Here is a 13,497-nt window from a genome sequence, read left to right as displayed (position 1 = left end):
AATAATATCGTTTTTGACAAAATTATTTTTATGAAAAGAATTTTGGATATTAGTCTTTGATGTAGAAGGATTATCAAAATTTTTTTTATAAGCTTTGTATTTTTGTTTTAACATATATCCCAAACATGCATTGTCAAAAACACATCTTTGACTACCAAGAAGTGTTTCAAAATTTCTTTTTCCATTCGTAAAGCTTTCAACAATATTTTCTAAATCGGTTTTCTTCTTATTCAATTGAAGATTTTCATCTTTCAAAATGATACTTTCTTTTGTTAAAATATCAATTTCGTTTGTTAAAGAAGAATTTTCTTTTTCAAAACAATATACTTTATACCCAAATTTTCAAATTCCTCATATACCTCTTCTAAAACATTTTGCAATTCTTCATATGAAGAATTTTCAATATTATCAAGATTTGTTACCTCAATGTCATCTTTAGCCATAAGACAAAGATTTGCTAATTCTCCATTGCTTGCTTCACTATCTGAACTACTTGAATCATCATCCCATGTAGCTTTCATTGTTTTATTGCTCTTATTTCGATCTTTCTTTAGCAGAGGACAATCTGATTTGATATGACCAGGCTTATTGCATTTATAATAAATTAAAGTGTCATTTTTACCTGAATCTTTTTTGGAAAACTTTTTGAAAGATTTCCTCGGAGGGGTTTTATTTTTCTTTAAGAACCTTTGAATTCTTCTTGTTATCATCGCAACTTCTTCATCTTTGTCTTCATTTTCCTCATCTTCATCACTTTCACTTTCATGAGGAACAGCTTTAAGTGCCAAGCTCTTTTTTGGCTTTCCTTCTTCTTCTCCTCTTTTCAATGTGTACTCATGGGTGATAAGTGACCCGATGAGTTTATTCACTTTGAGCTTCTTGAGGTCTCTAGCTTCAAGAATCGCTGTCACTTTTGATTCCCAGCGTTTTGGTAGAGAGTTGAGAATTTTTCTTACTATCTCCACCTTGAAATAAACTTTGCCAAGAGCTGTCAAGCTGTTTATGATGTTAGTAAAACGAGTGTACATACTAGAAATAGATTCATTATCATTCATCTTAAACATTTAATATTCATGAGTAAGAATATAAATTTTTGATTCATTGACTTACGAAGTTCCTTCATAAGTAATTTTCAAATTATCCCAAATTTCTTTTGTCGTAGCACAAGTCATTATTCTATTAAACTCATTTCCATTGAGAGCATTAAATAATAAATTCATAGCAGTTAAATTCAAAGTATAAAGTCTATCGTCTTCACGATCAAACTCTTCTTCTTCCTTTTTGACCTTTACTCCATCAATCACTTTTGTTGGAATATAAAGTCCATTTATAATACATTTCCAGATTTCTCGACCTTGAGCCTGAATGAATATTCTCATTCTAACTTTCCAGAATAAGTAATTATCTCCATAAAAGAGTGGAGGCCGACTGCTAGATTGACCTTCACCAAATGAAGCTGCAATGTTAGCCATAAGATCTTAACTCAAAAGATAGTTAATCTTATAATATAGTTCTTAGTTCTGATACCAATTGTTGCCCAAATGACTAACACAAGAGGGGGGTGAATTGAGTTATATTTAAAATAACAATTATAAATCAAATATATAATATAAAATATAAACAAAATACGAAACAGTAATAAATATAAAGAGTAAGGGTAAGAGAGAAACAAACTCAATATGTTAACGAGATTCGACCCCATTGCCTACGTCCTCGCCTCAAGCTACCCCTTGAGGATCCTCAAATTCACTATTCAACTTCTTCAGGTGGAGATAGAAACCTATTACACCTTTGAACAACACTGCTACAAAGGATCCGTATAGAACACCCTCTACACTTGCAATCACCTTACACGTGGTGATTTAACTATTCCCCGTATAGAACACTTTCTACACGTACAAGGGTTATACACACCATTTTTCTGATACAAGAACTGATAGTGGGTAGGTTATCAGAAAACACTCATCAATGAGTGAAATAAGAACAATACAACGCAAACTATATCTCTCAAAATGAACAAGGATTAAGGCTTAATACTTAAAGAAGAGAGAATGAAAGTTTTAAATGAATGTTGTATGTTCTGGATGTTGTGAATGTGAAGCTTTCAAATGATCTATTTATAGGCATATGAGACTTCATATTCAAATTAAAAAAGATTCACATGTCAAAGACAACATCATTCACTTTTTCAAAAATTCAAATAAAAGGTTCTTCTTTTTCAATTGTCAAATAGAACATCATTCATTTTTTAAAAATTTCAAACCTAATCTTTTACTTTTGGCATATGAAAAAAGGAGAACACTTTTCTTTTCAAACAAATCAAACCTAATCTTTTACTTTTTGCATATGACAAAAGGAGCACACTTTACTTTTCAAAAAATTCAAACTTAATCTTTTACTTTTTACATATGACAAAAGGAGCACACTTTACCTTTCAAAAAATTCAAACCTAATATTTTACTTTTTGCATATAACAAAAGGAGCACACTTTACTTTTCAAATATTTCAAACAAAATCATCTACCTTTTGCATAAGTAAAAAAAAGCATCAGTCACTTTTGAAAATATTCAAATAAAACATGCACATGTGAAAGATGACAATCAATCATCTTTAATATTTTCAAAGTTCAATCCTTTAATCAAGGCATGCACATGTAAAAGATGACAATCAATCATCTTTCAAAATTTTCAAATTTAATTTTTAAAAATATTCATGCACATGTGAAAAATGTATTTTAATGTTTTATGATAAAATATTAATTTTGAGCATTAATCCTAATTTCGAATTTTGAAGATATTTACAACATTACTCTATAATTTTATTGTAAACTTGTTTCCTTCTTGCTCATGCTTGTTTCCTTGATGTGTTTGACTCCATTATGTAGACAACTTGAGTTTGAGACTTCTTTATTCTTTGAATTCATTTGTTATCATCAAAATTCATGTGTAGATATATAATTACACAAAATTTGAAACCTTGGATTCAACAAACTGAATACGACTCCCAAGAAATTTAATTTCTATAAAACATAACAGTTTTTACTTACACATCTTTGCCAAATTGCAAGGGCCACGAACTATTCGAGAGTTACCAATCCCTTAACATCGACAGTTCCAACTTATAAAATTTATTTCTGACTACAAGGTTGGAATCCAACCACTGCCGATAAAAAGGAGAGGTTAGAAATACCTGGCTTCTTAACACAGGATTTTTTAATAAATCCTTTAGAAACAATAGCACTATTTGAAGACAGATCAATAGTGGACTTGTTCTTCCTCTTAGTAGGCAACACAGATTGTGGATTTGAATTAGAATCTTGATGTAGGGAGATCTAAGCCTTCCATATTTCTAATGGAAAAAGCTACTTTGCCCACTCAAATGTACCGCTCAAGTGTAACCCTCAATACAAAAAGTTTTTTATTTATTTATTTTTTTAATTAATGATTAAGAAAGTAATTTTTAATATATTGATGCACTTTTTATTTTTTTAAAATATTTAAATATATTTAAAAAATATGAAAGAAAAAGAGAGGAAAAAAAAAAAACTTTTGGCCTGAGTGACACACCCAACAATAATCGCTGTGCGGCATAGTAGCTCGGTCCATTTCCAATACATAAACGTAGAAAAACACACATACATATATAATAATTTTTGAAAATACTAACAAAACTTAATGCCAAGTATTCGTGGTTTTGAATACCATTCTCTATTTATAAGGTCACGCCATGCATTTTTAACTTAAATAATCTGAGGCGTTATGTGAATAAAATATTAATCGAATTGAAATCTTAGTAGTTTTAAGATATTTCACAATAAAATTATAAACTAAAGAAAAATAAAATATAATTACAATAATTAATAATTAATTTTTTCGGTATTGGTGGTATCGCGTCCATGACTCATGGAATTTGAGTTGAAGCTGCCACTCAAAATCAGTCTTTTTAGAGTGTTAAATTGTGTTAACGAGTTGTATTTGTATCGTATTAAAATATATATTATATTATATAACTCAATCTTAACCCGTTCTGTTAAGTTTATCGTGTCAAAATCTCAAATTCTAATACGATCCATTAACATAATGTATCATGTTGTGTCAATCCGTTTTAATCTATTAGTGAATATTACGAAATATATTAACACGATAAAATACAATCTGTTTCAAATTATTTATATAAATAGGTTAAATAAGCCCAAAATTAATTAGTTTGACCTAATTAAATTTAACATAATTTTATATAAATTTAAAAATCAAAATATTTATCAAAATTATATAATTAAATACAAGTCTAAAATTACAATTTAAACAATAAAAATATCGATATTAAAATTTTAATAATTTTACTTTTAAATATAAAGATATAATTATAATTTTAACTTTCTTAATGTATCATAATAAATTAATCTATTATTAATTCGTTAAGTAATCGTATAACTGATCGTATAATATATTGTCACATGTGATCTACCTCGGAAGACACTTCTTTCTATTGGGTCTGTTGCTGTATTTTTCTATTCAATCCGTATATCACGTGTAGTCCAGCGATTCATTCACTCGGATTTCACATTTGTTTGTCTTTTGACCCTTTCCTTCCACTCGAGTCTTGACTTCATTTTTCCTGCTTTCTTTTATAAACTTCTATTTTCTCTTCAGATCGGATCCTGTAGAGAGTTAGAAACAGAATGGCTTCGTTGACGCTGAATTTGTTGAAGGACGAGCTCCCCGTGGAGCAGGAATCTCTGGTTTTGTCTGGGGAGGTCAAGACCGGTCTCGTCCTAGTCGACCTCGTTAATGGCTTCTGCACCGTCGGCGCTGGCAATATGGTAATTTTCACACCCACCCCCAGTCCTATTCTTAATGACCTCCATAAATGGTGTATGCCTTTTAGGCTCGTTTGCTTTTACTCGGTTGTACGATGAAGAAAACTGAAACGTGCGTTTTTGTATTTTTCTTGTCTTGTTTTGATTCTCTTTTTCTTTCTTTTTTCTATTTTTGTGCTTTTTTTTTTTTTTTTGCCCTTTTCCCTACTGCCTTCAAGCTGGCGTGATCGAATCTTGGGGTTTATGTTTCAGGTAGGTTGGGTCTTTTCTATTGGAAAGACGTAATCCAGGTTTACCCCAACAACAGATCAACAAAATAATACATAGGAGACAATCTTATTTCACCAAAGAAAAAAATTGTGTTTTTATCTTGATGTAATGGTTTTACATGCTTAATGCTTGATTAGTAGAAGGGATTACTGTGAAAATATGCTCTTATTGATGGATCAGCAAATGGTCTTACATGGTTTTATCATTTTGTTGTTATTTTGGCGATTCCTATCTAGTCGCATGGTATTGTAATAAAGATACCATTTGGTTGTATGGCATTTTACTTTTTTTATAGGCTCCAAGACAACCTGATAAACAAATTTCTGGGATGGTTGATGAGTCAGTGAGACTTGCCAGAGGGTTCTGTGAGAATAAATGGCCTGTTTTTGCTTTCCTTGACTCGCACCACCCAGATATTCCTGAACCTCCGTATCCTCGTCATTGTATAGCTGGAACAGATGAAGCAAAACTGGTCCCCGGTACTTGATTTTTTTTCTTATTGTTATTTTTTCTCGCATCAGCTATGACCCGTTTTTGAGCAGTTGCAGTTGAACGATTTATGAATTTATTTATTTCAATAAGTAATGAAGGATTTTATTAATGAAGAATAACAAGCATAGCCCAAGTACACTAGATGTGTACAGGAGATACACCTATGATTGCTTGATGAACAACCGTAACAATAAACTCATGGACACTCAGTCTGTCAAAATATATCCCTATTGACCATTGAAACAGAGTGTTGAAAAGAAAGCTCTAATTTCCTTGCCAACTGCCTTTGCACCCCCAAGATTAGCTGAGACTTTGATCCTGGACACCTGGTGCCAATCAAAAAAGAACGCTCTAATTCATCCATTGTTCATTCACGATCTTCAAAACTCCTATAATTTGTTTACCTCCAAAGGCACCACAATAAACAAATGGGAGTCATTTTCCGAATTGCTGCAATTTGTGGATTGCCTTGAAGGCCTTTCCTACTTGTTAAAAAATGTACCACTTTTCGAAGCATCACTCATGTCCCACCTTATCGAAGAATTCATTCCATAGTGTCCTAGGCTATCTTGCAGTGTTGAACTAGATGATCAACAATTTCCCCACTCCTTTTGCACATGCAACACCAGTTCGTTATGATAATCCAGCGCTTCCTTAGGTTATCAATGTTTAGAATCTACCCTAAGGATCCTGTCCACACAACAAAAACAAAGCTGCTTTTAGAGGTGCCTTGTCTTCCATATACTCCTCCGAGGAAAAGAATTTGTATCTTGAGCAGTAAGAGCCGGATAATATGAACAGATGGTGGACTTTCTTTTTCTTGATGGGGTCCAAAGAACCTTGTCTACTTTCCAATTGGTGCTGCTCTGGAAAAACTGACGTTACATTGAGCAAAACTATTAGATTTATGAATTTACTTCTCTCATTTTGATTTTCTCTATGATTTGCAGCCCTGGAATGGTTAGAGAATGAACCATTTGCAACACTCAAGTGCAAAGACTGCATTGATGGCTTTGTTGGCTCAATTGAAAAAGATGGATCCAATTTGTTTGTAGATTGGGTGAAAAATAATCAAATAAAAAAGGTAATCATTTTCATGCACCAAAAGCGAGTGTTCTTCTGATGTGTGATTTTAATAATTATTAAAGGAAATTTGTGGTGTGCATCTGAACTTCAGTATTTTCAATAAGAACTGCAGCACTCGATCTGATTTGGGGAAATTTTTCTATTTCATGGAGATTTTGGTGGTAGGGATATGCACGGATATATGTGTGCTCGATTTTGTGTGCACAACATTGTCTGCTAGAAATCGTGGTTTCCTTGCACCTTTGGAGGATGTGATCGTGTATTCCCATGGATGTGCTACTTTTGATCTTCCTGTTCATATTGCCAAAACCCTAAAAGATGCTATAGCTCATCCACAGGTAATTTGAATCATAAAATTATAGGTTGGCTCTAAAATTTTTAAAATCCTTCTTTATGTAGAAATTTGTGTGTGGAAGGCCTTGTTACTTGATCTTGAAACCAACATTTATTCTTCTGGGCCCAGGAATGTCCATATGTTTGGTAAAACACTTCCAAAAAAGGCCAATAAAACCCTTATATTTTTTGTGTAGGAAATCAATTGTAATGCAATACCTTGAATTAAATACAGGGGAGTGGTGAATGAGATCTCACATTGTCTGGGAGGTAGAAACTCTTGCAGTCAATTATTACAAGGGCTCTGATTGTGTCATTGGCTATTTCTTTTAGAATCCCAAATGTGGTTTGAACTTCCGTTATAATTGGTATTAGTGCCAATCTAGCCAAAAGTGGGAAACATGATTCATGCCACCTACATTGCAATTGTCTGGTGAGGACGGCAGATATTTAAAGGGGGGAGGGGTAATATCTTGGATATAGTATAGAAGAGTGATGAATGGGATCTCCATATTGACTGGGAGGGAAAACTATTGCAGTTTATAATGATACTGAAGGCCATCAATTAATTCATATTATCATTCACTGGTCCTATTGGAGTATAAGCCCATATGGTTGCCTCTTCATTTTGTTTTCATTTACATTGTGGTTTTGTTTGTCATGGCAGGAGCTAACGCATCACGTTGGCCTTTATATTGCCAAGGGAAGGGGAGCCAAGGTAGTGTCAGAGGTAACATTTGGTGCACCAAAAGAGCCATGATATTCGTGGTTTGAGATTCAAGCTTTCTCATATGCAGAGAGTGCAAAATGTAGTGAAAATGGAGATGGTTTAGTTATATCTGTTAATTTCTAATCATGCTATAATGTCACTATCTCAGTAGTATTATTATTAGAAAAAAATAAAAATATTTATCCTTATAGAATAAAAATTATTAACTAAATTACTTATTTTATTCAAAACTGAAATTCTCAAATGAAAAATGCTATATTAAGGTACTATATTTTATTCAAAAATATTTATCTTTTAGTTTTCTAGCATGTACTTCTTTATTTTTATCAACTTATACAGTTTTAGTTTTGGAATACCATATGAATAATTCTTGGTCCATTACTTCACTCAGATAAAACTGTTAAGGTTTTAAGATATGCTAACTTAGTTATATAAAGAATTTTTCATTTAATAAAAATTTAGTTTTGTTCTTCTTTCGCAAAGCTCAGGCTTAGGACTAAGGTTATATGATAATGCACGAGAACGTGTCTATGAAAGAAAACTGCGGATTTCCTTTTCCATCTTGGCGATTAAAAGAAATAAAGAAACAAAGTTCATGCTATTGGAGAGTTGAAGAACTCTTAAATGTTCCTGCAATCAATCCTTAGCATCTTTCTTAAAAGCCTAACGCAAACTTCAGAGGAAATTCCATGCTGTTTTGATGGTAACAAAACACGAACATCTGAAGTACATAGCAAATGTACTTTTACAGGTTCAAACCCAAAACTAGAACAAATGAAATCCTTTATCTATTGTCAAAATAATGATAAAGAAAAGAAAAGGGCATAAAAATGGATATGAGCAAATGAGTTATAACAATTTACATGTTGTGTCCTGACCTTGAACCATGAAACTTCCTATCCATTGCTGGGCTCATGCAGAAAAAGATTGATGGCTTTTGTTTCTTTGGTCTTCCACCAAAGATAAATGAGCGCAAAGGAACGCGGGTGTGACCCTCTGTGTGTCTCAGCTGAGGATTCTGCTGCTTCTTCGATCCGGAAAGCATGAATTCCTCGTTCAATTTTATCAGTGTCTTCTCAACTTCAATTTGGAGTGTTGTCACATGATCCAAACCTGCTTGTAATTCATCTGCAACCTTGTTATTCTCTTGTATCATGTTCAAAACCTCACCTTGGAACTTTGCAGCCTGATAGCTTGTAAACTTGAATTCGTCTTCTTCAGCACTCTCCTTTAAAGCTGTCATTATTTCTTCTTGGATGTTGCACAAAGAGGTGAATCTGATCTGTAATTCATCTTTCAGTAATGCGCCTTGCTCTAGCCAGACAGTTAGTTCAGTCTGTATTTCTCTCAGGTACTTGTATATTGGTCTTGCATCTGACTTCAGAGAATGTTTTCCAGTACTACTTCCCTCTAGCTTCTTTGTTTTGTCCACAAGCTTCACTATTTCACCCTGTAAATCCTTGACTCCACTTTCGAATTTCTGTATCTGATGGAATGCTGTGCTGAATTTTAACCAAAAACCCAAGTTTTCCTCAAGCAGTTCGTCAATGCTCATTCGGAGTTTTTCTTCAATTGCCGACATTGTTTCAGGTTGGACAAGTAGAATTGCCTGGATGTCGTCTTTCTCTGTAGCCTGTGTTATAAAGGTCTCAGTTCCTGCTTTAGATTCAAATTTTAGATGATCCAATAAATTCGAGGTCTGCTGGAGTTTTGAGCCTTCAGAGTCTCTCAGTTTTGAGCCTTCACAGTCTCTCAAATCCTTGCTTTCATCCAAGCATTTCATCAGCAGGTTTATTTTCTGACGTAATGATTTGTTCTCTTCATCCTTCATCGCATTAGCACTCTTCAGTTCTTTTAGCTGCACTGACATGTCAAAATTGCTATCCAGAGTTTTCTTCTCCATATCAGAAAGCTTTTTCTTGACATCCTTGTAATTGCGGAGACTTGTGGTGTACTCACTCAGTAGAACTTTTTCTCTATCCTCCAATCCATTCAAGAACAATTGCTTCCAGTCTGGCTCATCTTCTTGAACTGGTTTCGGTTCCTTTGGTTCAACATTGGGAAGATGATTCACGGTCTGTAATGATTCCTGTTCCTTTGGTTCAACATTGAGAAGATGATCCACTGTCTGTAATGAAGTATGATTATCATCTATGTCCAGTGATATCAGGATCTGACCTTTCTCTGATGAACTGTCAGGATCATGATTTGTCTGGGATTGACAAAAATCTGCATTTACAGCAGAAGTATTGAGCTCATTGTTAGCTTTTGCAATATCCTTGCCAGGATTCAATGTATCACTTTGTTCTGTTAACTTGTTTTGTGATATGCTTTCTGCTGGAAATCCCTCTTCCTTTTGAAATGAACCTGTAATGCCAAGCTCGTCATCTGCCTTCAAATCTGGCAGTTTCTTCAAACCATCGTCACGATTCAATGCATCCTCTTGTGTTTCGAACTCTTCTGACAATTTGACCTTACCGAGAGATTCCTCTTCTGTTTGTGGTTGACCAGGAAGCTCAGGCTCTTCACCTGCCTTTAAATTCTGCAGTTTCTTCGAACCCTCATCACGATTCAATGCATCTTCTTGTACTTTGAATTCTTCTGGCAATTTGGCTTCACCGAGAGATTCCATTTCTCTTTGTGATTGAGCTGCAAGCTCAAGCTCCTCATCTGCCTTCAAATTCTGCAGTTTCTTCGAACCCTCATCACGATTCAATGCATCTTCTTGTACTTTGAATTCTTCTGGCAATTTGGCTTCACCGAGAGATTCCATTTCTCTTTGTGATTGAGCTGCAAGCTCAAGCTCCTCATCTGCCTTTAAATTCTGCAGTTTCTTCGAACCCTCATCAGGATTCAATGCATCTTCTTGTACTTCGAACTGTTCTGGTAATTTGGCTTCACCGAGAGATTCCTTTTCTCTTTGTGTTTGAGCTGCAAGCTCAAGTTCCTCATCTGGATTCACACTTTGCAGCTTCTCAGACAGGTGATCAAGATTACAACGTGCCTCAGTGAAATGTGTTCGGAGATTGTTATTCTTGTTTTCAAAACTCTGGCTTAGATCCTGTGCTGCATGAAACTTTTCCTCCATTTCTTTTATCTTGTTGCTCAAATTGTTTGATCCATCGATCAGAGTTGCCTTGTCATCTTCCAATGTTCGAATCTGTGCTTGAAGCTCATCTGTCTCTGATCTCAATCTATTTACAAGAGCAGTCTGTGATGTAACCGCAGTTTCTAAGCTAATCACTTTATTTACAATCTCATCTATCTTCTCCACCATCTCTGTCACAGTAAGAGATGCATTGGACCCAACCTCAAACTGTTCCTTGATCTTCTCACGTAACAATTCCAGATCTTCTCTCCCTTGAGTCATGCCGCCGACTTGTTGGTCTAAGCTTGTCGACTCTTCTACCATATTCTTAGATCTATCTCCGGCATGTGGTTTTCCTTGACTGACCTGATTATAATGAAACTCAATCTTGAGATGTTCAAACTTCTCCCTGCAATCCTTAATCTTGTGAGACTCAACTCTTGCTTCATCAGCCGATCTCTCCTGTTTCTCCTGCAACTGGACCAATGTGTCTTGGCATGATTTTAAAGCTGCTGCTGCCATCAATCTTCGAGCCTCATCATCTTCAATGACCATGCCCTCACTGTATTCCTCTTGCAAACTAAAAACTCTCTCTTGCATTTCCTTAATTTGCTTCTCAATTTCCCAGTATTTTCCAAGCCCATTCTCATAAGAGCTCTTTACAAACTCTTTCTCAGTTTGCAGTGCCAGAATTTGTTTCTGAAGCTTGCAAATCTCTTCAAGCGCGTCAGGTTTGCTCAAACCAGATTTGACAACTGCAGTAGTAGCTGTAGTTTTGGCTGTCTTTTTGGGTTGGAATTTCTTCCTAGGTGATGTTATGGCATTCTTAAAATCCTTAGTTGGAACATTTGGAACCATCGGAATTTTTGATTTTAGGGCTTCCGTACGCTTTCTTGGTAATTTAGGTGTGCCTTCTTCGTCTTCTTCGTCCATTGCGAATTGAACCTGTTCTGGGAAAACAGAAGCAATGGTGGTGTTGGCATTTTGTAGCTCTGTTGAAATGTGATCATACCGTTCAGCTAAAGCTCGATAAGCTCGGTATGATTCTTCCACAAAGTGAATGAGCTCTGGCCTCTTTTTGTAGTACATTTCTGCTCTCTTGGCAAAGGAGTCTCCATCCTCTTCGATGAGTTTGAGCACGCTGTGCACCTTTTCCTCCATATCTGCAACTCCCATAAAAATTTACTATCTTATCAAACACATACACTGAGATTTTGTAAATGTAGGAAATTCTTCCTCGAAGGTAAAGATGACATCCATATCAGCCATTATTGTAACCGAAACAAGACTCCCATACTCGGGAAAAAGGGTCCGATTGTTCTCATTTGGTGATAACAAGTCACAACATGCAACAATGTGAAAACCCCACACTGTGTGTGAGTTTCTTAAACTCAAGATCACCCAGAACATCCAGGGAGAATCCAGTTTTGCACTAGAAAGAAATATAAATATATATATATATATGAGAAATACTGTAGGATTTCAGAACAAGGGTTTTACCCTTCAAGCTTCAATGGTAAAAACTCAAAAATGAAAGATACCATATCCAGAAATCCTATATCACGCCAAGAATACAGAGCCACCGTTGCAAGACTTTCCATATGAAGTTCTTCCCGGTATAGAATATTAACGTTGCTTAGCCTTAAATCTCTCTCATTCAAACGAATGTTTTACGTTGTAAATCTTTCCATCCTTTTATTTCTTACAACTTGGAAGCCTATATTATAAAGTACAACAGGTAACAGCACTCCCTGTTTTCAAGGGAGAGAATAAAACAAAAGAACAGAGTCAATTTTTCTGTGTTATGCCGTAAGATTGAGGCAGGAGTTTGAGATCCAGATTGATTTAGAGCTGAGGCAAGCAAAACTTCAATTCAAATCTTATGTTTAGAACTTTAACTTTTAGAAGATGTTCCTGATTACCCAAAAACAAAACAGAAAAGCCTAAATTCAATCCCAGACCAACAAAATTAATTGAAAATGCAAAGAAACCAACGCCATATTATACGTATAAACATGAGATGAACCTTTGATTTCGAAACATCTCGATTGAAACTAACAGATTAAAAGGAAAAAGAAAGGAAGAAAGAAGATTAAATGTTGAAATTTGAGTATGACAGTAATATCAGAATATTACAGATTGAAAAAAAAAGAGAGGTGATACTCGAAGAATCCTAATCACTTTTGTATCAATTGTATGGAAGAATTCAATGCCCAGCCTGCATTGCAATATGAGAACCTGACCAACGCCCAGTATGGTTGGTTTACGAAAGAGAAAGAAGGGAAAAAAAAAAAAAAATACCTTGAAGGTTTTGCTCCAGCCATTTTGATTGCTTGGTCCTGATGTGGCTTGCCCACCACCATGAATATGCATTGCTCGCAGCTCTCTGCAGCATATTTATTATTTCTCTTTACGTTTCCTGGATCTTCTATACTCTATATCTCTTTAAACCAAATGGATGAAACTATCTTCTTCTGATCTCTGTGTCTCTGTGTCTTTCTCTCTATACAAGGAGAGAAGACATGGAAGCCATTAGGGGGGTTTGGAGGAATAAACAAAGCAAGGTATCAAAAGACGAAAAACAAAGAAACAGTGAGTTTTGAGAAAGAACGTGTACAACCAAAGATTATGCTTAAAGACCTTTCTCTATTTGTGGGATGGGGAGCAAACTTCGCCTCG

The 13,497-nt window shown here is 34.9% G+C and overlaps 2 protein-coding genes across 2 annotated transcripts; one reads left to right on the top strand and one right to left on the bottom strand.

The window, feature by feature from the left end:
• Positions 1-4,546: 4,546 nt before the first annotated feature.
• On the top strand, positions 4,547-7,941 carry LOC122318891 (nicotinamidase 1-like). Its single transcript, XM_043136625.1, has 5 exons — positions 4,547-4,822; positions 5,385-5,568; positions 6,532-6,665; positions 6,820-7,005; positions 7,668-7,941. The coding sequence occupies exons 1-5, from the start codon at positions 4,682-4,684 to the stop codon at positions 7,758-7,760; spliced, it is 738 nt and encodes a 245-aa protein (XP_042992559.1). The 5' UTR covers positions 4,547-4,681; the 3' UTR covers positions 7,761-7,941.
• A 414-nt stretch (positions 7,942-8,355) lies between these two features.
• On the bottom strand, positions 8,356-13,497 carry LOC122318890 (protein NETWORKED 2D-like). The gene is made up of 2 exons (XM_043136624.1): positions 13,120-13,497; positions 8,356-11,981 (listed from the first exon to the last, which is right to left on the bottom strand). The coding sequence occupies exons 1-2, from the start codon at positions 13,211-13,213 to the stop codon at positions 8,590-8,592; spliced, it is 3,486 nt and encodes a 1,161-aa protein (XP_042992558.1). The 5' UTR covers positions 13,214-13,497; the 3' UTR covers positions 8,356-8,589.

This window comes from Carya illinoinensis, chromosome 8, assembly GCF_018687715.1.
Source record: "Carya illinoinensis cultivar Pawnee chromosome 8, C.illinoinensisPawnee_v1, whole genome shotgun sequence".
Lineage (NCBI taxonomy): Eukaryota > Viridiplantae > Streptophyta > Magnoliopsida > Fagales > Juglandaceae > Carya > Carya illinoinensis.
Note: the sequence above shows the minus strand (reverse complement) of the source record. Positions and strands in the feature narration are given on the sequence as shown.